General features: G+C 36.6%; 4 protein-coding genes, 1 non-coding gene and 1 pseudogene across 6 annotated transcripts; 2 read left to right on the top strand and 4 right to left on the bottom strand.

Moving 5' to 3' along the window:
• Window positions 1-2,236: 2,236 nt before the first annotated feature.
• LOC105167616 (alpha/beta hydrolase domain-containing protein VTE7) lies at window positions 2,237-5,723 on the bottom strand. 2 transcript variants are annotated; one of them, XM_011087388.3, is made up of 10 exons: window positions 5,375-5,722; window positions 4,517-4,611; window positions 4,314-4,411; window positions 4,171-4,220; window positions 3,968-4,063; window positions 3,730-3,819; window positions 3,332-3,424; window positions 3,127-3,222; window positions 2,742-2,807; window positions 2,237-2,590 (listed from the first exon to the last, which is right to left on the bottom strand). In XM_011087388.3, the coding sequence occupies exons 1-10, from the start codon at window positions 5,585-5,587 to the stop codon at window positions 2,396-2,398; spliced, it is 1,092 nt and encodes a 363-aa protein (XP_011085690.1). In that variant the 5' UTR covers window positions 5,588-5,722; the 3' UTR covers window positions 2,237-2,395. The 2 variants fall into 2 exon arrangements, with proteins under 2 accessions (XP_011085690.1, XP_088739285.1); XM_088883159.1 differs by having other exon boundaries at window positions 2,451-2,590; window positions 3,123-3,222; window positions 5,375-5,723.
• A 1,848-nt stretch (window positions 5,724-7,571) lies between these two features.
• TRNAP-AGG (transfer RNA proline (anticodon AGG)) lies at window positions 7,572-7,643 on the top strand. The gene has a single exon. It is a non-coding gene; the product is annotated as a tRNA-Pro (tRNA).
• Window positions 7,644-7,936: 293 nt separating this feature from the next.
• Window positions 7,937-10,253, top strand: LOC105167610 (ureide permease 1). Its single transcript, XM_011087382.3, has 8 exons — window positions 7,937-8,087; window positions 8,300-8,573; window positions 8,656-8,794; window positions 8,897-9,071; window positions 9,168-9,211; window positions 9,297-9,397; window positions 9,494-9,868; window positions 9,994-10,253. Exons 2-8 carry the CDS (start codon window positions 8,337-8,339, stop codon window positions 10,147-10,149), a joined length of 1,227 nt encoding a protein of 408 aa, XP_011085684.1. The 5' UTR covers window positions 7,937-8,087; window positions 8,300-8,336; the 3' UTR covers window positions 10,150-10,253.
• A 1,048-nt stretch (window positions 10,254-11,301) lies between these two features.
• LOC105167614 (LRR receptor-like serine/threonine-protein kinase RPK2 pseudogene) lies at window positions 11,302-15,171 on the bottom strand (annotated as a pseudogene).
• A 2,820-nt stretch (window positions 15,172-17,991) lies between these two features.
• On the bottom strand, window positions 17,992-20,862 carry LOC105167611 (uncharacterized). Its single transcript, XM_088883782.1, has 3 exons — window positions 20,564-20,862; window positions 18,957-19,834; window positions 17,992-18,356 (listed from the first exon to the last, which is right to left on the bottom strand). Exons 2-3 carry the CDS (start codon window positions 19,769-19,771, stop codon window positions 18,194-18,196), a joined length of 978 nt encoding a protein of 325 aa, XP_088739908.1. The 5' UTR covers window positions 19,772-19,834; window positions 20,564-20,862; the 3' UTR covers window positions 17,992-18,193.
• Window positions 20,863-21,608: 746 nt separating this feature from the next.
• On the bottom strand, window positions 21,609-24,521 carry LOC105167612 (ninja-family protein AFP3). Its single transcript, XM_011087384.3, has 2 exons — window positions 23,596-24,521; window positions 21,609-22,145 (listed from the first exon to the last, which is right to left on the bottom strand). Exons 1-2 carry the CDS (start codon window positions 24,197-24,199, stop codon window positions 21,796-21,798), a joined length of 954 nt encoding a protein of 317 aa, XP_011085686.1. The 5' UTR covers window positions 24,200-24,521; the 3' UTR covers window positions 21,609-21,795.
• Window positions 24,522-24,879: the final 358 nt, after the last annotated feature.

Below are 24,879 nucleotides of genomic sequence, written 5' to 3'. Positions count from 1 at the left end.
CTTTACTTATACATAATCCTATTTTTTTCATAATTTAAATAAAAAATATTAATGTAAAAAAATTACATAAATTTTTAATTTTATTCATCATTCAACATCTCCTTAAATATTTTTATATTTATAAATGGATAAATATAATGTATATAACATCAAAATGTTATAATTATAATAAAATATTGCTTTCAAATGGCCATTGGATGTAAAAGTACTCATAAATGAATGGAAAAACTAGTTAATTTTTTTATATTTTTTACTTTCTATATTTGAAGTAAGATTGTATCTATTTCTTGAAAATATCTTGTTCAAGTACTTCATCTAGTACTTCAGCAAATATATACAATAATGATGTTAACTTTACTCCGTATAAAAAGTAAAAAACTACAAGAAAATGACTACTTTTTCACTTATAATCGGCTACTTGTTGTCCAAATAGTTATAATTCGAAAATAATATTTTACTATAATTTTATCTTTTTAACGTTATATATATATATATATTACATTTACTCCTTACTAAATATAAAGTATTACATAGAAATATTAAATGAGGAGTAAATTAAAATTTATACAAATAATAATATTAACACAAATGTCAGCATTTTTTTGTCAAAATTCATGACAAAAAGGGATTAAATGTAAATAGAGAATTTTTTTAGGGGGTCTAAGCATAGTTTTAAAATCTTTTTGGGGGAAAGTATAATTAAATTTTCAGAGGGAGACTAGAATGTGTTTGACTAAGCTTATAAGCTCCTCAAAAAATCTTATAAGTTGTTTAAAAGCTTATAAATTTCAATAAAGTGTTTGGCTATTTTTTTTTTTTCTAAGCGAGCTTATAAGGTCTCAAAATACAATGTTTTGAATCTTATAAGCTCTTTAAAAAAAAATAATTTTCTAACTTTTTTTTATAAAATCTTATAAGCTATATAAAAATAATATATTATAAAACAAAAATATTCATAATCATGCCCTCACACACTCTACCTCTCACACGCCCACATACACTCTCCTCACTCTCTCTCTCTTTCTCTCACACACACTCTTTCTCTATTTAGAATTTAAAAAATATTTTTCACTATTTAATTTTTCGAACATTAGAAAAGAAAAAAATACTCCATTATTTAATAATAAATTATTATAGTTAAATAAAACAAGATTGATATTGATATTATATTTACTGAAAAATATAAAATCAAAACATTATAAATTATACCACTAGAAATAATCATTACATTAACAGAGAAAATATCAATTATATATTTATAGTAATATTCGACTAGCACGAATATACATATATATTATTTTTATTCAAATATATAGGTAATAATTCGTTATTTTTTTAATTTTAAAAAAATTATCTATTAATTTTTTATTTAGAATTAAACTAATATGTACTATTTATAAAAGAGTTTTAAAATTTTTTAAAACAAAATATATCAAGAAATTTGATTCTAACAGTATCATGTCTATTTTAGTCATTTTAGCAATAAGATTCAACATCTTATAAAAATATTTTAAAAAATTTTATAATTTATAATTCAAAAAAAAAAAAAATTGGCCTGTACACCACAATTTTTTTATGATTTTTTTATGAAAGTATGAAAAAAATTAATGGAATGAGCTCGCTATTAGACTCATGTAAACTATGGGTATTTATAATTTCTCAAACAACGATGGATATTTATAAATCTATATCTGAATTGAAATACTTAAATTCATGGTAAATCGCAACAAACTTCCTTGAGGTTTGACATAATTATAAATATCCCTCATTATTTGAAAAATTATTAATATCCACGTGATTTTAATAGTTATCTAACAACTAGCCTAATTCATTAGTTTCCATTAGGCTTCTATCCATTTCTTGTTGTAACTAATCAAAATGTCATTTGTGGACTATAAATTATAATATACTTAGGTTTTAAATTTTTTTATGCACTGAGTGAATAATTTTTTTTTATAATTTTTCAAAAAATTTCATCCATTTTGTCCATTATTTTACATATTTTTTATTTTAAAAAAGATCACAATAAGAGCAAAATTAATAATTACAAACCTCCATCTAATGATTATATAATTTCATTAGGGGGTATTTATAATTTTTTTAAAAAAATAAAAAATATTTATAATTATATTAAATTTTAGAAGAACTCGTTATAATTCATCCTTAGATTTATAAGAAGAATTTTGATTAAAAAAAATTAGATGACTCAATATTAAAAGAATTTGAAATTCATCGATTAAGGATTCGAGATCAATTGAATTAAAAAATTATCAAAAAAAAATCCAAATAAAATATTTCGAATCCATGAATGCAAATGTGGCATGAATAGGCGATTCGTTAACATGAACATAATGTGCGACGTTCCAAGCTTAATTTGTGAAAGAGACAGTAGCATCTATGCAATATACTGCTTTTTGCAAGAAATGGTATCGACGCCCTGTGAATGTTGCCTGGCCTCCGGGGCAGCAGCAGCACCTTGGGCGAAATCAGCAATCAGCTTAGCAATCACATATGGCTTCTCAATGTGAGGCATATGGCCACAATCCGCGACTTTTCTCATGCTCGCATTTGGCAGTTCGTTATGCAATCTCTGCATTTGTGTTTTCAAAACGGAAGAACCAATGTAAGAAGAGAAACCATCAAGAACTAGACAAAGTCGTAGAGAAAAGCAAACGACGAATGCAGACATCCCCGTGAGCCACTTCATCATGTAGGAGAGAAATTCAAAGAATTGAACTGACCTCGGCGAGCTTGTTGCTGACTATATTGTCACGCTCGCTGCAGATGAGAAGAGCTTTTTGCCTCACCTGTCTCCAAAAAGCATACTTTCAACCTCGAGCACAATCAAACTATTCATTTTTCTTCAGAAACATGGATGCTGTTGGAAGAGAAGAAATACAGAGTGTACAAATTCTGGGCAATGAGAGAACGTTGCACTATTTCCTTCATAAGCACTTTTGGCACTGATCAATTTGCTCATTTTAGCAACCATGGAAAGGTAATGGGAAGCGGAAAGAAACCATGGAAAGGTAATGGTAATACAAAGTATTTTGAGGCGGAAAGAAACCATTGAAAGGTAAGGGTAATATGAAGTATTTTGAGGTGGAAGGTGAGAGTTTCACCTACGTGTTTGATTTGGCCAGCGACGTTATACCCTCCACTGAGCATAAAATTTACAGTGGCATCTTCCCACCACGGCAATAGGCAGTGAAGGCGCCCCACCTGATTGGTAAAGAGAAGTTGCATCGGACTTAAAGTATAACTCAAATACCGCCATTTGGTCTAGCAGGATTGATAACTAGAGTTTAAAGTTAGCTTAAGATCAACTTACGTTGGTATAATCTACTATCCTAGATAATGATATGCCATTGAAAATGAGGAGCTTGGCGTACCACCGCATTGGGATGCTCTTCAGCAGCGAGGCCTAAAAACAGAGTAAGCAGTAGAAAACTGAAGTAAAAAGCTTTCTGATTAACTGGAAACTACCGGCACAGAGAAAGGAAAATAATCAGTGGAAACAAATTGCGACACGAAATGGTTGAGGAGGCAAGCTCAATAAATTCCTCAACAAATGTTAATGCCTCTTGCAACAGACCAGCAAATATGCCAAGATAACCGGAAATGAACACATAGCAAGACGGAAAAGCAATAATTACATAAACTCTAGTGCGAGATAATTGATTTCCATCCATCAGTTGTTCCCATACAGCTAAAATACACGCAAATTACCATTGGATATGCCATCGACTTGGGTAAGTTTGACAGAACTCCAGTTCCTTTTGCATAAACGTTTGCATTTATTAAAACCAGCTTATCAACCTGCAAAGCACCACATAGTACAATCATACAGACAGTGACAATATTAATGCTCTTGCATTCAGGAAAAGGACAACAAAGTTGACATGACTACGAAATAACCTGCCAGAACAACCAACGTCTACAAGATTCGATGTGGGAAAAATCTTACAGCTTCAGGAAAATTGACTGTGAAATCTATTGCAACTGCAGCACCAAGGCTCGGTCCAACCAAGGTCATTGGTCTTCCAATATGAGACTTCCATAGCTATCACCCCACAAAATGACAAACAGTTCAATAGTTCAGAACTGAGCCTAATCTCATCTGTTATACGGCAGCATCACGTTGAACTACTAAGCGTATCAGTATAATACCTGGTAAAGGTGGTTTCTCTTTGATGCTACATTACAGGGTGGACGTCTTTCTAGTGCAATTAAGAATCATAAAATATGTGAATGATAAGCAGGAAGTTAGGTATAAACAAGAGTCAGCTGTGTAGTTAAGGCCGGAAATGCACCTAAATCAGAGAAACCCCATCCAAGAATATCGATGGCCCAAGCCTCCAAGCCAGCATCCTCCAGCAATGGATATGCACTTCTCCATTCTAAACAAGAGCTAACAGATGCAGTGGACGTGGTCGAATTTCAGCAACAAGGGAAGTAACAACAATGCAATAAGTAAGAAAACAGCATAAGAAGTGTTTGATTGCGTGCTGGAAACCTGTCAAAGCAATGAAGAAGAACCACCGGATTGGCATCACGACAAACTCTTGGTGTCACACAGCTACTCATTATGCAACTCTCAGAAAATCCAACCTACAAAATTACTAATTCCCGTTAGCATGTCTTAAGTTTAAATCTTTATTTTAAACTAGAAAATGAGTCCAACAAATTTCAAAATGCATTCTCAAAATCAAAATGGTAAAAAGTTGCAGAGCTGTTGACAGACTTCTGTAACTAAACCTATTATCTGAAGGTCTATAAACCGAAAGCTAAAATCTACAGAACACTTCTCGAACCAACAAACTATACGATTGTCCTCCAAACTTCTATTCATTTGCAGAAATGCATTAACATTGGATTCAGGATACGGAAACAGTCAAACAGAAAATAGGAAACATCACTCGGTAAATTATTTCCTAGTTGTTTTGGAGTATGGAACTCACCCCAGCATTACATCCATGTCCAGCAACTACGGATTAACACTATAAATAGTTGTAATTTTTTGTCAAGGATAAAATTCTAACCTTACAATGCTCTATTGGTGTGCGCCCGAGTAATTGACGCGTGATCTTTTATTATAATTCAAACGAATCTATTTTAGTAGAAACCGATGCTGAGCAATCACATACAGGATTCTCCACACATTTACAATTTGACAAAATTCAATTCCTTACGATTAAGTTGATATAAACAAAACTTAAATTTGTAACCAAGAAAACGAAAAAGATTTAATAAAAATGAAGATGAGAACAACCCCTGTTGCAGTTCTGTGTTACTCATGGACATGCTGTCGTGAATTGGGACATAAATTAGAGTAATATGTACATGCAAATGTACATCTTTGGTACAATTTTACCTGGACAGGAAGTCTTTGAATCCTCTGAGCCAAAGATCTTGCAGAAGGGTCTCTGATATTGTGAACCTCCTTGGGAAGAAAAGATGGAAACCCTCCACCAAGATCATCAGCACCACAACCGCCGCCGCGAGCACCACCGGAAACTCTGAACCCCAGCAACTTTCTTGGACCACATTGATGGAGCGGAAATCCCAATCCCAGTGCCACCACCATTTTTACACAGTACACCTATGACTATGAGGTGTGTGTAACAAAAAGCAGACACTTCCCAACAAGAGTTTATACTCTCTGACACCACAGAATTGCGTCAAACGCATGTCCGCTCTATTATTGAAAAAAGGTGGGTAACAAAACCAGTTTCCTAGTTTTGGCAATTTCATATTTCTCTTCACGCTTTACACAACCAAGTCTTTCTTTTAACGTTTTTGAATAAAACCGAATGATAATTTATTGATGGAAATATTGTAAATTAAGATAGAAGAGATGCTCATCAACATATCTAATGGTTTATGATATTGTGAATGATGACAATGATTATGTAATATTTTGATTAAGAAAAAATATGATTATATAGTTGGGCACCATGGTGTACATGGTACTGCGGGTAACGGAAAATATCCCGTGCTGATAGTTACACATTGGAATGAAGCGGGGATGTCATGTTCGTTGTGATGTCATGTGGTGATATTGCTACACTGGGATGGTATGAAGATATCACACTCGACGGGTACCTTGTGTTGTATATTATGACCTTGATTAAGATGTCGATGACCGACAAATTCATTAATTGATGTGTTCCAATTAGGATAAGTAGGGCCCTAAGAAATAATCAACGATTTTGGATATATTGTGTTGTGGATTTGACGGGTGATTGCGATATAAGCTACTTCGTGATTTTGTGGTGATTGCATATAGTGAGTTGGTGATCTTATGTATGTGCGTCAATAATAATAATAATAATACTAATAAAACAATATGTGCATGGCAGGCGACCATTTTTTAATGGAATTTTTCATCAAAAAGTGATTGAGTGGGATAAGTATTAAATTTTGTGCACTATAAATAAAAAGCGCTATAAATTGGATTGCAAAATGGAATTTAGCCTGCTAAAAAAGGTTCACTTGATATTAGAAAATTGTGAGTTTAATTTTGTTTTAGATACAAAAAATGGGTTAGTAAGTAATCTATAATTGAATTAACTTTTTAATTTTAAATTTTATTATACTCACATTATAATATAAATTCTCGGTGGAAATAGCATACTTGGAAAACCAATCACTATGTTTGGTTTTATTTTTAATTTGTTTTGGTGTGTTTTGTGGAGATAGGGAGAGAAAAAGAAAGATAAATAAGTATGTGTTAGAGATAGTGTGTATGTTTGGATTGTTGTTTAGTGGGAGATAAAAATTACTGTTCATTGTCAAATCATGTCTCTTTTATATATATTTATATGTATATAATCTTTTTAATTGTAGGGTCTATAATTAATGTAAATTTATAATAATAAAAAATAAATGAGTCATTGTTTTAAAACATCATCAAAACTTCCAAAACAAATATTATCTATATTTTAGTCCATCTCAGAGATGGGCCAAAAATAAAACCAAACACTATGAATCTATTTTACTGGGTATGAGCTTGAATAACGCAAGCAACAACCCCATGTTCAATACTATTGAGTGGTCTATAAACTACGAACAAGAAAAAAACCAACTTCTTCCATGCATGATAAATGAGGAAAATAACAATTTTTTTTTTGTCTCGTTACTTAGGCTCTTTTCATTTTTAGTCTCGTTAATTATGAAATTCTCATTTTTCATCGCATAATTTTTACAAAGTAGTACTTTTGGTCTCATTACACTTTTTTGTTAGATTTTTTAACAGAAAATGCTATATACTTAGCACGTGGTTGTTAGTGCCTTTACGTTTTTTGTCTAATTGGTTACGAAATTCTTAATTTGATTACATAACTTTCAAAAAGTAGATTTTGGTTCCATGCACTTAACGACTACGTGATATTTCTGGTAAAAATCTAATAGAAATGTGTCATGGGTTCAAAAATACTATTGTTTAAAGATTAGGGGACTAAAAGTGAGAATTTTATAACCAATAGAATCAAAAATAGAAAGACCCTAAATTATCAGACCAAAAATGTCATTTTGCAGAATAAATAATAAATCGAATGTATAACAAACAAGGGCATTTGGTCTAGTGGTATGATTCTCGCTTAGGGTGCGAGAGGTCCCGAGTTCAATTCTCGGAATGCCCCTTTAGTTTTTGATTTTTTTGTCTGGCTTTTCCGTTTCACTCTTTTGCGTTTCCGGGGGTTCAGCTGACACTGACAGCTCCCAATTCCTCTGTTCAAGGAGCGAAGAAAATGCCAAAACAATGACCTCCACTCTTTGCACCACAAACTACGTGGAAGGACTATACCCGGCAACACAGCCACAGCTCAGAAGAATTTCAAACGGTGAGCCCTCTGATTGCCATCTGTTTTGAAAATTCAGCGCCACCACCTCCCATTTCCCAGCCGACACTGGCCCCATTTTCCGTTCCTTCCAGTTTCACCACCCTACTACTTATTTAAGTACTATGTCTCTTCTCCCTTTGATTTCTCTTCATCCCACTCTTTCTTTTCTTGCTGACATAGTTATAACACTCAAATCAGGATCAATCCCAAGGATAATCCATCGCAGTATCATCATCATAACAGGTATCTTGTCCTTTGTGTTTATAGTTTTTGACTCTATGAACATGGGATTTTTTCTTTTCTTGCTCATGGGATTTGTTTCAAGAACTGGGTTCAAGAATTTCAGAAACAAACATATGCTGCTGAATTCAGTTCAAACACACCTGGGTGTGTGTGGCAACCCTGAGTGAGTGGTTTTAGTTACTTGCTTTCTCAATTCTAGCAACATTTTCCAGGTGTCTTGGTGGGGGTGAGGAGGAATAGTCTTGAAAAATGTATGTGATTGAGAGTAAGGGAGCAGCGATAATCTGCATGCTGCTGGCCCTTGTGTTTCTGGGGACATGGCCGGCAATCTTGGCCCATCTCGAGCGGCGTGGGAGGCTACCTCAGCACACTTATCTTGATTATTCTTTAACTAATTTCTTGACTGCTGTTGCTATAGCTTTAACAGTTGGTCAGATTGGTGATGGGAAGGTCAATATGCCTAATTTCATCACTCAACTTTCTCAGGTATCAATTTAGCACTTTCACTTGCTACATTTTGTTTCTTTAGCAATGTCTACTGTGATATTGAGAAATGGTGGTATTGCAGGATAATTGGCCTTGTGTTTTGATGGCCATGGTGGGAGGAGTGTTTCTCAGTCTTGGGAATTTGTCCACACAATATGCTTGGGCGTTTGTTGGGCTTTCTGTCACTGAGGTCATCACCTCCAGCATTGCAGTGGTTTTAGGTAAATAAGAACACGATTTCGTTGAGCCATAAGTGTTCTTTGTATCTAGAAATGAGTTTGCATTACAAATGATGAAGTAATAGTAAGGTTTTAATGTGACAGGGACAACCTTGAACTATTTTCTCGACGATCGCATCAACAGAGCCGAGATACTTTTTCCTGGAGTTGGATGTTTCCTCGTTGCAGTTTTTCTCGGATCTGCTGTTCATTTTTCCAACGCAGCTGATATTACAGCAAAACTCAGCAGCTTGTCCGATTCTTGCAAAGACATATCAGGGTACTTACGATCATAAGACCTGTCGTTGCTTAATTCTTGTACAGTCTGTCAAGGATTGGTTTCTAATACAAGTTTACGCTTTGTTATGGTTATCAGGGCTGATGGCTCATCTGATTATAGAGAAATAGTTTCATATAAGGGTATATGATCTGTATCCCAACATTTTTTTAAAATTAAACAAGTCAAACTTCTACCGTACAATTTTCTAAGACTTGTCTACCATAGATGATGCGACGGACCTCGAACATGGAAGTAAAAAAGAGGAAAAAGTAAGAGTCGGATCAGTGGACTACCTTGTTGAGCTTGAGCACAACAGAGCAATTAAGGTTGATGCTCCTCTGTCTTGATGGTCGTCTAAGACGTCTGCTGAACTTTCATATCTTGTACATATGTCCTAATGAAACCATTGTTATGTTACACAGGTTTTCGGTAAGAGTATTTGGTTAGGGTTGAGCATAACTTTCTTCGCTGGCGTGTGTTACTCTCTCTTCTCACCGACGTTCAACTTGGCTACCAACAATCAATGGCACATGATGAAACGGGGGGTTCCCGACTTGGTTGTCTACACGGCGTTTTTCTACTTTTCGCTGTCATTTTTTTTCATTGCATTGGTGCTAAATGTCTGGTTCTTGTACCACCCTGTTCTTAACTTGCCAAAATCGTCCATAACATCATACCTTAAGGATTGGAAGGGAAGGAACTGGGCAGTCTTGGCCGGCATATGCTGCGGCATAGGCAATGGCCTGCAGTTCATGGGAGGGCAAGCAGCAGGTTATGCAGCTGCCGACTGTGTTCAGGTAAGTCAAAATAATTCAAATAAATTGCTTAGGTCTTTCTCCAGTACTCTATTTAATCACATGTAATTTCTCTGAATTTGATCGATAATCGGGATACATATGTTATGTATATGTAATATGTGCAGGCTCTGCCACTTGTGAGCACATTTTGGGGTATACTATGTTTTGGGGAGTACAGGAGATCGTCGAGGAGGACTTATGTTTTGCTAATAAGCATGCTGCTCATGTTTGTTGTTGCAGTAGCAGTGCTTATTGCTTCATCCGGGCATCGAAGAACTTAGCTGTTACTAAGTTTCATATGTTGCTCTGTAATGATCAAAGTCTTAGATGTAAACTTAAGATGCCACGTCGTCTGGTTAATTTTATTTACAACTGGCTTGGCTTACTGTAACTTCGACGATAGTATAAGTAGTACCTGGCCATCAAAGGCCTTGATGGCAGTAGAAGCAGCCTTAGTCGATGTGCAAGTGACCAAGCCAAATCCACAGTTGTCACGGTCAGACCAAGACAACCTCTAGCTGCAAAGCGGAAAGAAGTATGGACATTGAAGGTCTGGAGTTGAAAAGATTGACAATGTGCAAGACTATATGAGAATTTTATCTTATTCAAAGTAGTCCAACAATCACAATATGCAGGGAGACTTTTCATACTGAATCAATTGTGCTAGCAAAGATGATACCTTCAACCACATCTCTGTACTGAGAGAGAGTGAGTTTCGCTCAAACTCCACTCCAGTCGTCTTCGTACTGAGAGAGAGAGAGAGAGCTTTGTTCAAACTCAAGTCGCCGGTGCTGCACGAGAGAGCTACAAGAATATAACTAAAGAAATAAGAAAAACAAAAGAAAGATATTTTCTCAAAAACTCCAGCTAAGAGCTTCGAGGATGACAAGCATTGCCTGAAAAAGCGAAGCATCAGAAGAAGATACTTGTGCACTAGCAGGCAGTTCTGTTCGTTAACAAATTGTCGAGAAAGCCCATCTTTGCACCTGTGCATCAAAAGGCAAAGAGGAGGAGAATTAGCATCAGTGGTATAAAAAAAGACAAGACAAAATGTTTCCATTTTGCCGATAAATATGAGTTCAAATGAACCAACTGTTAAAATATTTGTATTGCGATTCGCTTAACTATTTAACAAGTCGAGCTCCAGTATCTTGATGTTTTTACATATGATTTTTCACTCTAATTCTCAAGTTATAAGATAAAGCTCGAGAGAGTTCACAATGCCACACACATAGAATTTACTTAGGCTTATAGAACTCACCTCCAACATATCAAGAAATGCAGCGTCTGTTTCAGGTGGGTTACAATGGAGCTTTTGTACAAGTAGAAACCTGTGTTGCCTGCCCTGTCGAGGAGACGTCTTGAAGAAAATTCTTGCAAGAAGCCTGTTCTTTGTTATTATTTCAACAACAAATAGGAAAGAGATACAAGTATACAGCATCAGAAACAAATATCTGCATTCTTCTGCAGAAACATTAGTGAACCCCCTAACAATCCAGGACATGGCAGGGAAAAATGGGGCCAATGCTATACTACAATTTACAAGTAGCTACTGGTACAAGACCAATGACAGCCCAATAAAGAAAACCGAAAGCACTGCTCATAGAAGCGCAGAGTCACAAATTACAGTTGGGCTTTCCTTCTTTCTATGGGTTGCTATGTCAAATCAAATAATTCTTGTTTATAGCTAGCAAGACGGAGGCTGGAGTTGCTTTAGCCGTCTCACCACCTGTTTCATGGTTGGCCGTGTAGAAAGAGAGTCAACGGTGCACACCACCGCCAAGTGTAGCACTTCAACCAAATCATCATGTGGGCCTGTATCCCACAGCCCAGGGGTAAAGAACTCCTTGGCATGGCCTTGTCGCAATAGCATACATGCCCAAGCAACGATGTTGAAACCATTCCCATAGGAAGAAAAGGAGGGATCCAGTGCTTTCTTGTCGGATATCAACTCGAGCAACACGACCCCATAGCTATAAACATCAGCCTTGTCAGAGACACGGCAAGTCATTGCATATTCTGGAGCAACATATCCAAACGTCCCAGCCACACCAGTTGTGGCATGAGTTTCTGAAGTTCCAAGAAGCCTAGCTAATCCAAAATCAGAAAGATAGGCATTATAGTCCTCATCCAACAATATATTGCTAGGCTTCACATCGCGGTGCAGAACACGAGGGACACAGTGATCATGCAGGTAGGCAAGTGCACGTGCAATGTCCAACGCAATCTTGTGCAGTATCCTCCAGTCAACAGCTCTAGCGGATCTCTCCTGTACAAACTTCTCCAGATTGCCGCCCGGCAAATAATTGTATATAAGAAACATCTCTGTTTCACTCGCATGATACCCGATCAAAGTCACAAGGTTTGGATGGCGAAGCCTACCCAGTGTTTTGATTTCTGCGTCAAATTGTTGAACCCCTTGGAATCGTCCTACTGCAAGCCGTTTTACGGCCAATAGGACACCAGGTGCAATTTCTGCTTTGTATGTTGCCCCAAAACCTCCATTCCCGATGCAGTTGCTTGCATTGAAACTCCCCGTAGCATGCACCACATTCTCAAATGTCAGTGGAAACCCAATATCAGTGAAGACAATCACTTCCTTTCTAGCAGTTCCACTTACTCTAGACCTCGGTTTCCACTTTCTTGTGTAAAAGAAGAGAACAATAAGGGCAAGAAGAACCGACACAACAGCTGCTGCTGACGTTATAGAAGCAATCTCAATTGCGTTCAGACTGCCATTCCCTCCTTTTTTTCTTGGAGTTGATGATGGAGAAGAAGCATCAGTCTGTGAGTCCCCTACTCTTCCCTGTTGATCAGCAGAAGGCGAAGATAAAGAGAACATGGGGCAGTGCAGCGAAGGATTTCCAAGAAAGCTATTGCATTTGATCATGTTATTGTTTGGAGGCAGAGGACCAGACAAATTATTGAAGGACACATTAAATGCTGAGAGAGTGGATATATTTGCCAATTCAGGTGGGAGCTGCCCAGATAGTTTATTATTGTCCAGGAGGAGGACTGACAAGTTCCTCAAATTCGCAAGATCTTTTGGAATTTCACCAGATAGCAAATTTGAAGACAAGTCAAGAACTTCCAGGGAATATAACTGCCCTAGACTCGCAGGGATTGAACCATTCAGGTTATTTCCAGCCAAAGAGAGGGATTTGATATTCTTCATCCGACCAAGGTTGCTGGGAATGGAACCTGGCAAAGAATTCCAGCTTAAATTAAGGACAAAAAGTGAAACCAAGTTGCCAATGCTGGGAGGAAGAGTTCCAGAAATTTTATTACTGGAAGCATCTAGGAGCATCAGGGACTTGCACACTGAGTCCATATCTATTGGAATCTGACCAGATAACCCATTGTTACTGACATTTACTATCATACCTCTCACTAAATCACACTTCTCGAAGAAAGCTCCAGGAAAATATCCAGTAAGCCTGTTTCTGCCAGCAAGAAATGCATAGATAGTTTGTTTTCCTAGTCTTTCGGATGCAATAGGCATAGATTGCACTGGGCCAGTAAGGTCGTTAGAACCAAAATTATGTAATACCAAGGAACTATCACCATCCCCGGAAAATTGAAAAGGGGATTCAATCTGAGATCTGTATCCAAAATATGATATATAAGCAGAAGAAGGATCATAAGGCCATACGGAATGCAGGGACTGGATAGGGGCACAAGATCTGTAATTGAATTTTGGTATTGAACCTGAGAGATAATTCCCACTGATATCAAACAGTTTCATACAAGGTACAGGAACTTTGTCAGTGATCTCTCCAGTAAGTCTGTTTGAGCTCAAGTCAAGAAACTGCAGCCTCGTGCAGTTGCTGAATCCCTTTGAGATTCTCCCGGAGTAATAGTTCTGAGCCAAATTCAACACTTCCAAGTTGGTGCAAGAACCCCAACTAGCAGGGAAGCTTCCTTCCAGAGTAGCTCTAGGAGCCCACACCATCCTCAAGGTTGAGAGACTAGTAATTCCACTTGGTATTGTCCCTTCATAAAAATTGTACTCATCAGCAGTAACTGCCAACTTTTCCATTAAATAACCACCTCGCAAACTCGAAATGTTAGGAAGAGGATCCCATAAGTTTGACAACACGAGAACCGATAACTTCGTACAATTACCAATTTCAGATGGTATGGCACCCCCAAAATTGTTTCTTGAGATGTCCAGCACTTCAAGCTCACTCAACTGACCAAGTTCACTCGGAATAACCTCTTCCAACATATTAGAGTACAGCAAAAGGGTCTTCAACCCTCTACAGTTCCCAAGGTTTCCGGGAATAGCTTCAGTCAAATAATTCCCTGCAAGCTCCAAATATTCGAGCTTCCCACAATTGTCCCCAATCTCAACTGGAATCGATCCACTGAGTAGATTAAACGACAAGTAAAGCCCAATCAAACCTCTAAAGCCACCAATAAACCCTGGAATTGATCCATTAAATTGATTCCCAGCTAAATTCAGAACTTGAAGACCTACGCAATTCGACAATGAACTTGGTATTCCCCCAAAGATCTCATTGAATCCTAAGTTAAGAACTCGCAAATTCTTCGACCCACTGAACTGAGAAGGTAAAGATCCAGAAATCAAATTCCCTTCAAGGTCAAGAACCTCAAGCTTTTCCATTCCCCAAATCTCCACAGGAATTTCACCATTTATTTCATTGAAAGGCAGTGATAAAATCTTAAGCTCACTAAGCTTAGCAACAGCTGTGGACAGTTTACCCAAGACTTTAACGCCACTATTTCCACCCAAGCAAGGCCTCCTAATCCCAAACCCATAAAGTGGAAATTGACCAATTCTAGCACAAGACAACGAATTACCTCCACCAGTAATATTCAAGGCTACTACCCGAGAACCCGCATCGCAAGAAACCCCGGTCCACGAGCAGTGATCCCCACCATCCGAATTCCAGCTGCTCAGCACTCCATGAGGGTCCGAAAGCGAAACCTTGAACTCCAAGAGCGCAGATTTATCCGAATCGGAGCCCCAAACCACTTCATTTTGAGCTAGAAACAGAATACACAGCAAAATCAAGAGCTTCAACGGCTTGTGAAGGTGATGCCATCTCATGAGAAAAGAACAACGACCCATTACCGGCGCCGGGAAAGGGTCCTCAGAAATTCAAACCCCTTTTCATCTCCCTCTCTCTCTCTCTCTCTCTCTCTTGGAAGAGCGTAAAAACCCTAAACCCAACCCCAATCTTGAGCTTTGCTTTCGCTTTTCAATTATACTTCGTGACACAAGAGTCTACAAAAGAGTAGAGAGAGGAGAAAGAGAGAGAAGTATACACAAGAGTTGTTCCTCCAATTCTTTGTTTTTATTTGAGAAAACGCGTTGCTCTTTCACATTTCATTTTCCATTTCTCTCTTTCTTTCTCTCTTTTTTCCTTTTCCAATTCAATTCTCTTTTATTTTTACCAATTTAATTCCACACAATTTTATATCACCAAAATAGGTCTTCTTTACTAATTTTACATGCATATAATAAATATATTATCATACTTCAAAATATATTATATAAATAAAAATAAAATATATTATTTAGACAATTAAATAAATATAAAATTTATGAGTCAAATAAATTAACTACCTTCTTAATTAAAAAGATATTTTTAAATTCACAAAAATTTAATGCAGCAGTGTCAAAATCATCACTTTATGTCGATAACACCTATTTTCTTTTTAATAATTTCCTTTTAACTTTCAACATATTAAAGTATATTACAGTATTTAAAACCTTAAATAACTTACAGATCATATATGACTTATGAGTTAAAAAAAAATCATTTATTCCTCTATTTAATATAAATTTACTATTTTATCTATCTTCCAGCTCCATTCACATAACTACATAATTACAATATGATAACATCACACGTCTTCAATATTACGTGACTCTTCTTGAATTCGTTTTAGCCCTTAAATTTTATTAACTCCCATCATACGAAATATTCGATAATATATTTTAATATAATATTTTAGTATAGATATGTTTTTAAAAATAGAATAAATAAGATACCTAGCAATAAAGTAGTAATTAGTGTAATAGATGAGTTGTATGAAATCTTAATTCTTGTTGACTATTTACAATTGGAGATCCCTTGAAGTGACATACCATAACCACAGGACAGACAGGTAGTATTTAGCATCATTTTTATCTTTTTTTTTATATATATATATTGTGGTTGGATGAGTGGTGGTGGGGCCCATATTCGAATATTTATATGAGGGATAGGACCCATTACCAGGCCAATTAATGCACCGGCCCATCATTGGGGTCGGAAGTGTTGGCCCAAAAATTAGGCCCACAAAGTTCTGGACTTTGACTGTATGGGCCTCAATTACTCAACTTTGGTGTTGACACGTGGCGAGGTCTAGGGGATATGTTAGTCTATTAGGGTGTAGGGATGCAAACGAAGCCAACTAGGCCAAAAATTTGAACGAGCACGAGCTGGAGCTCGAACTCAATTAATTTATTTTTCAAATATTTGAGTTTAAAAAAAAATATGAATTATTATATCATTTGAAATATATTATTCAAAAATTTAAATGAGAATCAAGAAGAAAATTTTCACAAGAAAACGAACAAGAAAGAATATAATGAAATAAAATTGGCAGTTATAAAAAATTATTCGTTCCGATCATTTAATGAGACATAACTAAAGTCCCACACCACTACTCAGTTTTTAAACTAACGTCAACAAATTCATATACATTATATTGAATATTTATTTATAAAAAATATTAAAATATATTAAATTATTGATTAAGCTTATTTTTAGATAATATAAATTAAAATACAATATTTTAATATCATCTAAAATTAAAATATGATATATTGACTAATAATTTTAATATATGGTGAATTTTGAAATAAATGCATTTTGTTCTAATGGATATAGAAATTATAATGATAAAATTCATATGAATTATATTAAATATTTATTCATAAAAATAAATTTCAAAATATACTAAATTATTAATTAAGCTTGTTTTCAGATAATATAAACTAAAATACATAGTTTAATATCATCTAAAACTAAAATCTAAGATATCGACTAATAATTCTAATATATAGTGAATAATTGTATTTTGATTAATGGATATTGAAATTGTAACAATAAAATTCATATGCATTATGTTAAATACTTATTTACAAAAAATTATCAAATTGTACTAAATTATTGATTAAACTTATTTTTAGATAATACAAACTAAAATACCATTTTTAATATCATGTAAAATTAAATATGAGATATTAACTAATAATTCTAATTTATGGTGAATTTTAAATTTTTATTTACAAAAAAAAGTATCAAAACTCACTAAATTGTTGCTTTTTAGCATTTGTTAAACAATATAAACAATAACTCGTATTTTATTATTATATAAAATTAAAATATGAGATATATTGACTAATAATTCTAATATATAGTGAGTTTTGAATATAAACTTGATATAATATTGAATATGTACTTAAATAATATTTATAAATAAAAATCTTTTTTTAAAAAAAAAAAAAGGCTCGCAAGCTCATGAACAGAAAGAACTAAGCTCGAGCTTCAGTCGAGCTCGCCGACTCAATTCATCTTGCACCCCTATTAGGGTGTGTTGGTTCCTAATCTCTCTTGAAATGTTACTTTTATTCTATCTCCACAAGTTTAGAATATAGAATCTGATTATCGAAACTGACTCTATAATTGTATTTTATAATATTATTGGGAGACAAATCAATCATAAGAACTCAGTCCGTTATTACAGCTACACAACCTTTGTTCGTAGACAAAACTTACACAAATACTCCCGATATTTGACAGTAATTCTATTTATTTGAAAGATTATGAATGAGTTGGAAAATGAGAATTTCCCGAGAATTTTCTTTTTTATCTACATAATAAGAAAAAAAAGGAGAAATTAGAGTTGCATGTTTTGGTCATTTACTTAATAGTATCTTGAGCAAAATACAATGAATCAATGGTTCACAGAACTATATTATGAAGTCAGCAGATGCATTTTCTTCTTGGGGCCCCTATGAAAATCTATGTAGATACATCTACCACTGTTGAAATTAGTGCTTAATTCTCAAACAAGTTCGTTCAAATCTTTACTGCATCACAAACTATGAGGGTGAAAAACAATGACCATATCTGAGACTTGAAGCATCACTGTTTTTATGGAACCAAAACTCTAACATATGTTTGAACTCTGCTTCCTCAGAAAGAACCAGACCAGATTTTGTGGCTAACTAAAAGATAAACAGGCAGTTTCGATGAAGCTAAGGACGTCATCATCGAACGTGCCAGCCAGTGAAATAATGCAAAGTTAACAGCATTTAGGCCAACAGGGGAAGCAAGAAAACATTGATGTCTCGGCAGCTGCAGCAGGAGGAGTTTCTTTGGGAGCTTGTGGTTGAGACTCCGGTTGCTCGGGCTTCTCCGGGACGACCTTCAATGAGCTGGCACTCTTTCCACCGTCGTTCACCAATCTGAGAGGGAAAGAAAGAATAAAAGGGGGCGTCAAATTTCAAACACTCGTATTTCTAGCAGAAGACATGAAGCCAACTTGCTCAGACACTCATGAAGGATCATGGGGTTTTGTATATGTGTTGTTTAAGGAGCGATGCTATTACGGTAGACAACAGATTACTGTACTGAAAAATATGAAACGGAAGAAAAGAGGTAAGTTGGATCAAGATAGATAGCTAAAGAAAAAGGGTGGCACCGTTGTGAGCATAGGGTAAAGGTGCCAAGAGAACTAATTCAGTTAAGAAAATTGGTCTTGACATATTGGCAAGAAGGATAGATGTCAGTTATATGTAGCTTAACAGCTGAATTTGTGCTGCAGGATAAATTTTATCTTCAGAGACTGCAGGCCAGAAAACATAGCAGATTCCCAAGATCATTGAATAGGCACATCATGACAGTCGTTCAGACGTGAAATATGGTCAGTTCAACAACCTCGTTCAAGATGGTGAGTATCAGATATCCTTCAAGTTCTTTAATGTGCATAATTTTTCGAAATTTGAATACTTAAGACACTACCATACATGTTTCACTGTATTAAATGCTAAACCCAAATGTCTTACACTGGGAATGCAAATGAGGTGCTGCTGTTTCCACTCTCATTAGAAAGGCGAGGCGGGCTTGGGAAAGTTGAAGGGTTACTTAATGAAGTAGCAGCAGTCTCAGCAGGCGGTTCTTTTTTAACATCCGGCATATTAGCAGGAGCAGGAACCAGACTTTCCTTTACATGATTCTCCACAATTTCCCCCGCAGGGGCAACATTTGTGCTTCTAGGGTCATCTTTCTTCTCAGCTCTTGAATCCCCGCCTGACGGTACACTAATTTCTTCATGCGTAGGTACTTCCATAACCGGAGGAAGGCTGCTCAACTCACTCTTGGGTGGTGCATTGTTCCATTCTTCAAGCCTGGGGAGATCCATCAGATTGGAATTTGCACCGTTCCAATCTTCAGGTCTGGGAAACTCTCCTGACTTCCCATACAAGATAGCATAATCCCGAGAGAAACTATTATTTCCCATATGAATACTAAACAAGGACTCATTTGAGGCAACACTCCACTCTGTGGGATTTCCAGATTTACTTGAAAAAACAGATGCAGGAATACGATTTGGATCATAACCCGGAGGCTGCCCCATCGTTTGGGTAGGGGGAGATTTCATTTGCGCTTGGTCAGGAGAACCAGTCGACTGTTCTGGCGAAGATGACGGACTTTCATTGACAGAGGACCTTTGAAGGTTGCCCTGTTCACCAATACTGAATTCCAGTGAGGAACCGGATGAAGAAGAGGCGTCCCCATTGTTTGATTCAAGAGGTGGTGCTCCATCTTGAGGATTTTTCTTTACATTCTCACTGCTTGTTTTCACATGTTCTGGTTCCATTGCTCATCTGATTCTTCAAGTCCTCAGGATATCTATATTATGAGCTGATGGTTGATGGCAGCACTGCATAAGGAGGGTACATATTAATAAGTTCAAGACTAATTTAACTACAACAACGAGCATCGACCTGATGTTGTTCAATCAATAGAATAGTACTTGTTGAGAATTTGTCATTTGCTAACAAATTTCCTTATGGTCTTCCAAGATTTTATGTCAATTTGTTCAAAACTATCATTTCAAGAACCAGCAGAAAGCTGCTCTGAAACATGCTAGAAAAACACATATCAAAAGAATAACAGCGGAAAAAATGAAGACATACATACTTCCCATGTAGATCCATCTTGTCATTAAAAGTCATGCACACGAAGCCTGTCTTAACTCGATTCTAAGTTAAACTTCGGATTTTCTTAAATATACAGATGACGTTTTCGCACCTGGAATGCAATACCAATTTACAACAGAAGATCCAAACTATTGCGGAAAAGGCAAATGCCCCTAAAACTAAGCATTTAAACAAATTGCAGCAAGAAGTTGCAGATAACACTTTCTTTCTTCAAAGAAAATAGCTAGGATCAGAAAAGATGATTGATCATTGAGACAATGAAGAGTTAAAAACCCTCAAAACAACATTGCATATAAGCGAACAAAATGCATATTGGGTGGGGTTCTTGAAAATCATCAAGAAAATCAGGGATATTTTCTGATCTCAAACAAATCTTGATGCCTCGCACATAAATGTTTAAGACCCTGATGTAATATCTATGTAAAAACATGAAAAGTTAACAAACATACCTAAATCATAAGAACCAACAATCCTGTCACCAGAATTATAAGGTTCCTCCCCCCCCTTTTGTCTATGATCCAAATGAAGGGATCATGCCAAAGCAAAACCTTCAAGAAAACCCACAGGAAGATATATGTGAATCGAGAGATTCCCAAATTTTGCAAATTAAAATTGTGATAAAAATTTTAGGGCAAGGGAGGATCCCAGGAGTTGATGTTAGGGTTTATTGTGGGAAGAAATTTTTGTGCTGAAAGGAAGGCAGAGCGCCCATTTCGGGCATTCTGTCCAGCTTCGATTTCTAGCCAATTGCATCAGAATATATGTAAATGTCTGTGTCTGTAACAAGCTGCATGCATCATGCATTGCTGCTCATTGCCGGAATTCCCATTATTGTCCTTTGCTTATTTTTAATTTTATCTTCAGAAATAACTTATAATTACAAAAATTAATATTCCGAATATTAATATCAAATATCAATTATTATTAATAAAATAAACACAAGTATTTACTCTAATATTAAAGTAGAATAACAATTTATCTGTTGAACCCATAACCTTATAATCATAAAAAATTCAGCTCAGCTACTATGTACGCTTATCACAGCTTATGAAATATTTTTCGATGTTTTCACTTCCGCATGTGAACAAATATAAACATACTTGAATTTTGAGTCGAAAATATTTGATTTTATTGAATCAAGATAATATATATCTTAGCTAGTGTAAATAATTTATTATTTAATTAGCCTTATTTTCGAACATTTTTAAATCAATGGATGTGTTTTATGTTATAATTATAATAGCTTGTACCTAAACTCAAACTCAATACTTTTACATTAAATTCAAGTACCCATAAAAATAAATATTTTGGTAATTCAGTGAGCATGTAAATGGCATGATAAATACATAATTACTACAATCGCATAGCAAGTACAGGATTACTACGTTAAACTCACTCCTTGGGCCACATGATAATCCTCTGACCTGAGCAAAGATTTTCGGACAAGATCACAGAAATAAATAACCAAGAAGCAGCATCCTAGACACATAAACAGATGAAAAGAGCAAACACATTCACAATACCATACAAGTTTTCAGGTAAAATTTCCTGCAACGCCCGTTTTCTCGTTTAATACATTCAAAGCTAAGAAAGTAGCATCCTGAAACTAATCTAGAGTCTGCAGCTAAATCCTGCCATTAAGGGGTGCATGGTTGTCCAAGAAACTAAGGACAAACTACGACTAAAACAGGGGGAACGGGTTCACGACAATGTGCTTCAACGGCTGCGCTACGTCACCACCACCGCCGTGCTTGACGAATTCCGCAGGTGAAAGAAACAACCCATGGCAAACACAGACGATCTTCACATCGTCTCCCCTCTTATACCTGTACAAGAATCCCTCTGTCTTTCTAAAGTTAGGTCCGGATCCCCTTGTTGAGACATAAGGCATATCCAGTAAGGCGGTCCTCTGCACTTCATCGACCCCAATTGGATCACTTTCAGCACCCTTGACGGCAGGTATCTGGATGGTCTGCTCCGGCAGAATTGGAAGGCTGGCGGAGCTGCTGATAGTGGAGATTCGATTTCCTCCTGTTGGAAACCAAGAGATGAGCACAGAGAATAACAGATTAAATATCGGTAATATGTAAACGAACTTGCTGTTTTATCTATCCGTGATTTTCTCCAAGTCCGAGACCTTAAGAAATGAAAGTTCTGTCATGCCATAACTTCCTACACACATAAAGGGAACAGAGTAGAGTGCTGCATTGATCAACTGGTCTGAATACACATGCAACACCTATGATCCATTTCAGGCGAATCCTTTAAGAACACATTTCTATGAGTGATAATATGTTTATCATCCGATGTATCTTCCAGGCTACCCATACCATCTTTACCTACACTCGGACGACATGACCTAAATCACTTCTAAGTTTCTGTTCACCAAAGAGTATCAAGTAGACATGGCAATCATTGCCTCAATGTGTATGCAAAAATGAAAACATGGAAAGGAACGGCCTTTATGGACTATTACTGTAGCTCCCGCATAATAGATTATTCTTGTGCTACTGCACGTGTGCCGTCTTGTACACAATGTACGGACAACAAAAAGGCAAATTTGAAATCTCATTTATACTCTCTTTAATTTAGTAAGCAAATAAATTCAAGACGACACCTACGCAAGAAGTTAATTTAAAACGGAAAAGGCCAACAAAGTTCAGGATGACATGTGTTTGCTAACACGGGAACGGATAGCACAATCTAATACGACAACCAAAACATACGTAATGTAGATAAAGCTGTAAGACGACAACCAACGCCGCCAAGATACTTGACTACTCACCGCCCTGGCAAGAGTGGCGACAAATTCTCCGTGCAGCCCGGAGAAGCATTCAATTAAAAGCAGACAACTAAGTAAACAGCCAAATGCGGAGGGACAACAGATTCTCCGCGCAGCCAGGAGAAGCATTCAATTAAAAGCAGACAACTAACAAAACGACCAAATCCGGGGAACTATATAAGGCAGGCAGCCGACAAAATGCAGGGCAGAAGCATGACAACACTCAGAGCACAGCCACACTAAGCATACTTAGACTTGTACAAGTAGCAAGAACATGGCCTATATCAACACAAAAGATTATCTGCAACAAGATACTGTAATTTTATCAGAACTCATGAATGACCCTGCACACTTCAGATAGCAATTTCTAGAAGCAATAATCCTGTATCCCACAACCTAAAAAAACCTAGGCAGACAGTACAAATGCAAGAACAAGACATACTTATAAATGTAAACAACATTTTTAAACTATTATCAATAATCCATTGTCATCAGAACATTAAAATTGCTGCATAACATGGACATGCAAGATCATGTATCAATCACCAGCAAGGCAAAAGAAGATTCTTTTTCCGTGTGTGTGTGTGTGTGTGTGTGTGTGATAGATACACATGCACATACATACACATGTACAACACACACACACGTGCCATTTTCTATTGATATGGAATTAGGAGATGAAGGAGAGTATATATATACCATCAATGAGTTGATTCTGGAGATGAGAAACTCTAGCTGAGCCACTACTTGTTGATCCAATTGAGCCTTGTGATGATTGCATCAAATTCCAGTTCTGAAATCCATTAAGAACACCTTCATGCGATCCACTCCCATTATGAGCATGATCTTCAGAACTGTTGTTCTCTTTATCTTTCACCCTCACATTCTTCAACTTCTCCATTCTCTTCTTCCTGGCCTCCATACACCTAATCGACTGCAACTCCTTCCGGCGGCGCCACTCCTCAGTCTCGATCGGCAGGGAGCATGCTCTCGTCAGCGGCGCGTAACTCTCACCCGCCACCCCACGCGCTTGGTGGCTGCTGCTCCCGTTGTCAAAGGAACCAACAGGGAGAACCAAGTTGGATACGGAAGATGAACGCCGGAGCTTCTTCTTTGCCGGGTCGACTCCAAATCTACCGTTCATTGAGAGCCCCAAATTCAACTCTATTTCTTCATCACCTTCTGCTTCATTCTCATTCGGGAAACCGCTTTGGTTCATGAATTTGTGCCGCGGATCTCTTGAAACCCCATTCACGGGCCAAGAAAGATTGAGCTTCTCTCTGTTTCCTTCAGCTCCAGCCATTTGAAAACCCCGAAAAAGATCGAATTTACACAAGCCCGGTTCGAAATCAAACAAAAAAACAGTAACAACTCTTTGAGGCAACACTCAAACAGGTTCCTCTTTTTTTCCCGGGAAAACAAAAGAAAAAAAGACACAACTTTGCTCAATTTTAAAGTTTAAAAACTCCTTGAACCCTCAATGCAGTGAATTTTCTCAAGAAAATGAAACTGAATTATGGGTTTTCTCTGGGCTTCTCGGCAAGAGAGAAACGGCCGGCAATAGAGAAAGCCATGAGAAGTCGAGAGAGAGAGAGGGAGAGGAAAAAGAGTTGCTTAAAGAAAACTGCAGTAGAAGAGTTGAAATGGAAGGTGGATTTTAATTAATTCATTCATGGGGGCGGTGGGCGAAATTACGAAAATGGATCGGGAAGTGTAACGTAAAATGGTCAGAAAATGGACACGTGGTGGAAGGAGGTGCCTCCGCGGTCGTCCACGTGGTCGAGACATGCAGTTTTTCGAGGATGTCTTACAAACAAGCGTCTCTCTCTTTACCCCCTTCCCCCCCCCCCCCCGGGCGTTAGGTGCTCTCATTTATTGATTTTTGTTTTCTCTTTTTTTTTTCAACTTTTTATATGTTTACACTTTAAAAATAAAATAAAAATAATTTATGATTTTTATTTAGTTTTAGACAAAGTGCAGCTA

Source organism: Sesamum indicum, linkage group LG8 (assembly GCF_026168435.1).
Source record: "Sesamum indicum cultivar Baizhima isolate 11 linkage group LG8, ASM2616843v1, whole genome shotgun sequence".
Taxonomy (NCBI): Eukaryota; Viridiplantae; Streptophyta; class Magnoliopsida; order Lamiales; family Pedaliaceae; genus Sesamum; species Sesamum indicum.
The sequence above is the reverse complement of the archived record's forward strand: the minus strand, read 5'-3'. Positions and strand labels throughout refer to the sequence as shown.

What these genes read in the sequence shown, in the direction of transcription:
- LOC105167616 (XM_011087388.3), bottom strand. Translation starts at nt 5,587, where the DNA reads ATGGTGGTGGCACTGGGATTGGGATTTCCGCTCCATCAATGTGGTCCA. An exon ending in TTCAAAGACTTCCTGTCCAG is followed by an intron (nt 4,612 to 5,374) that starts GTAAAATTGTAC and finishes GTAATTTTGTAG; the next exon opens with GTTGGATTTTCTGAGAGTTG. An exon ending in CTTCTTCATTGCTTTGACAG is followed by an intron (nt 4,412 to 4,516) that starts GTTTCCAGCACG and finishes TGCATCTGTTAG; the next exon opens with CTCTTGTTTAGAATGGAGAA.
- LOC105167611 (XM_088883782.1), bottom strand. Translation starts at nt 19,771, where the DNA reads ATGGAACCAGAACATGTGAAAACAAGCAGTGAGAATGTAAAGAAAAAT. An exon ending in ACCTCATTTGCATTCCCAGT is followed by an intron (nt 18,357 to 18,956) that starts GTAAGACATTTG and finishes TTTCCCTCTCAG; the next exon opens with ATTGGTGAACGACGGTGGAA.
- LOC105167610 (XM_011087382.3), top strand. Translation starts at nt 8,337, where the DNA reads ATGTATGTGATTGAGAGTAAGGGAGCAGCGATAATCTGCATGCTGCTG. An exon ending in TCATCACTCAACTTTCTCAG is followed by an intron (nt 8,574 to 8,655) that starts GTATCAATTTAG and finishes GTGGTATTGCAG; the next exon opens with GATAATTGGCCTTGTGTTTT. An exon ending in CAGCTGCCGACTGTGTTCAG is followed by an intron (nt 9,869 to 9,993) that starts GTAAGTCAAAAT and finishes TAATATGTGCAG; the next exon opens with GCTCTGCCACTTGTGAGCAC.
- LOC105167612 (XM_011087384.3), bottom strand. Translation starts at nt 24,199, where the DNA reads ATGGCTGGAGCTGAAGGAAACAGAGAGAAGCTCAATCTTTCTTGGCCC. An exon ending in CCAGAATCAACTCATTGATG is followed by an intron (nt 22,146 to 23,595) that starts GTATATATATAC and finishes GGTTTCCAACAG; the next exon opens with GAGGAAATCGAATCTCCACT.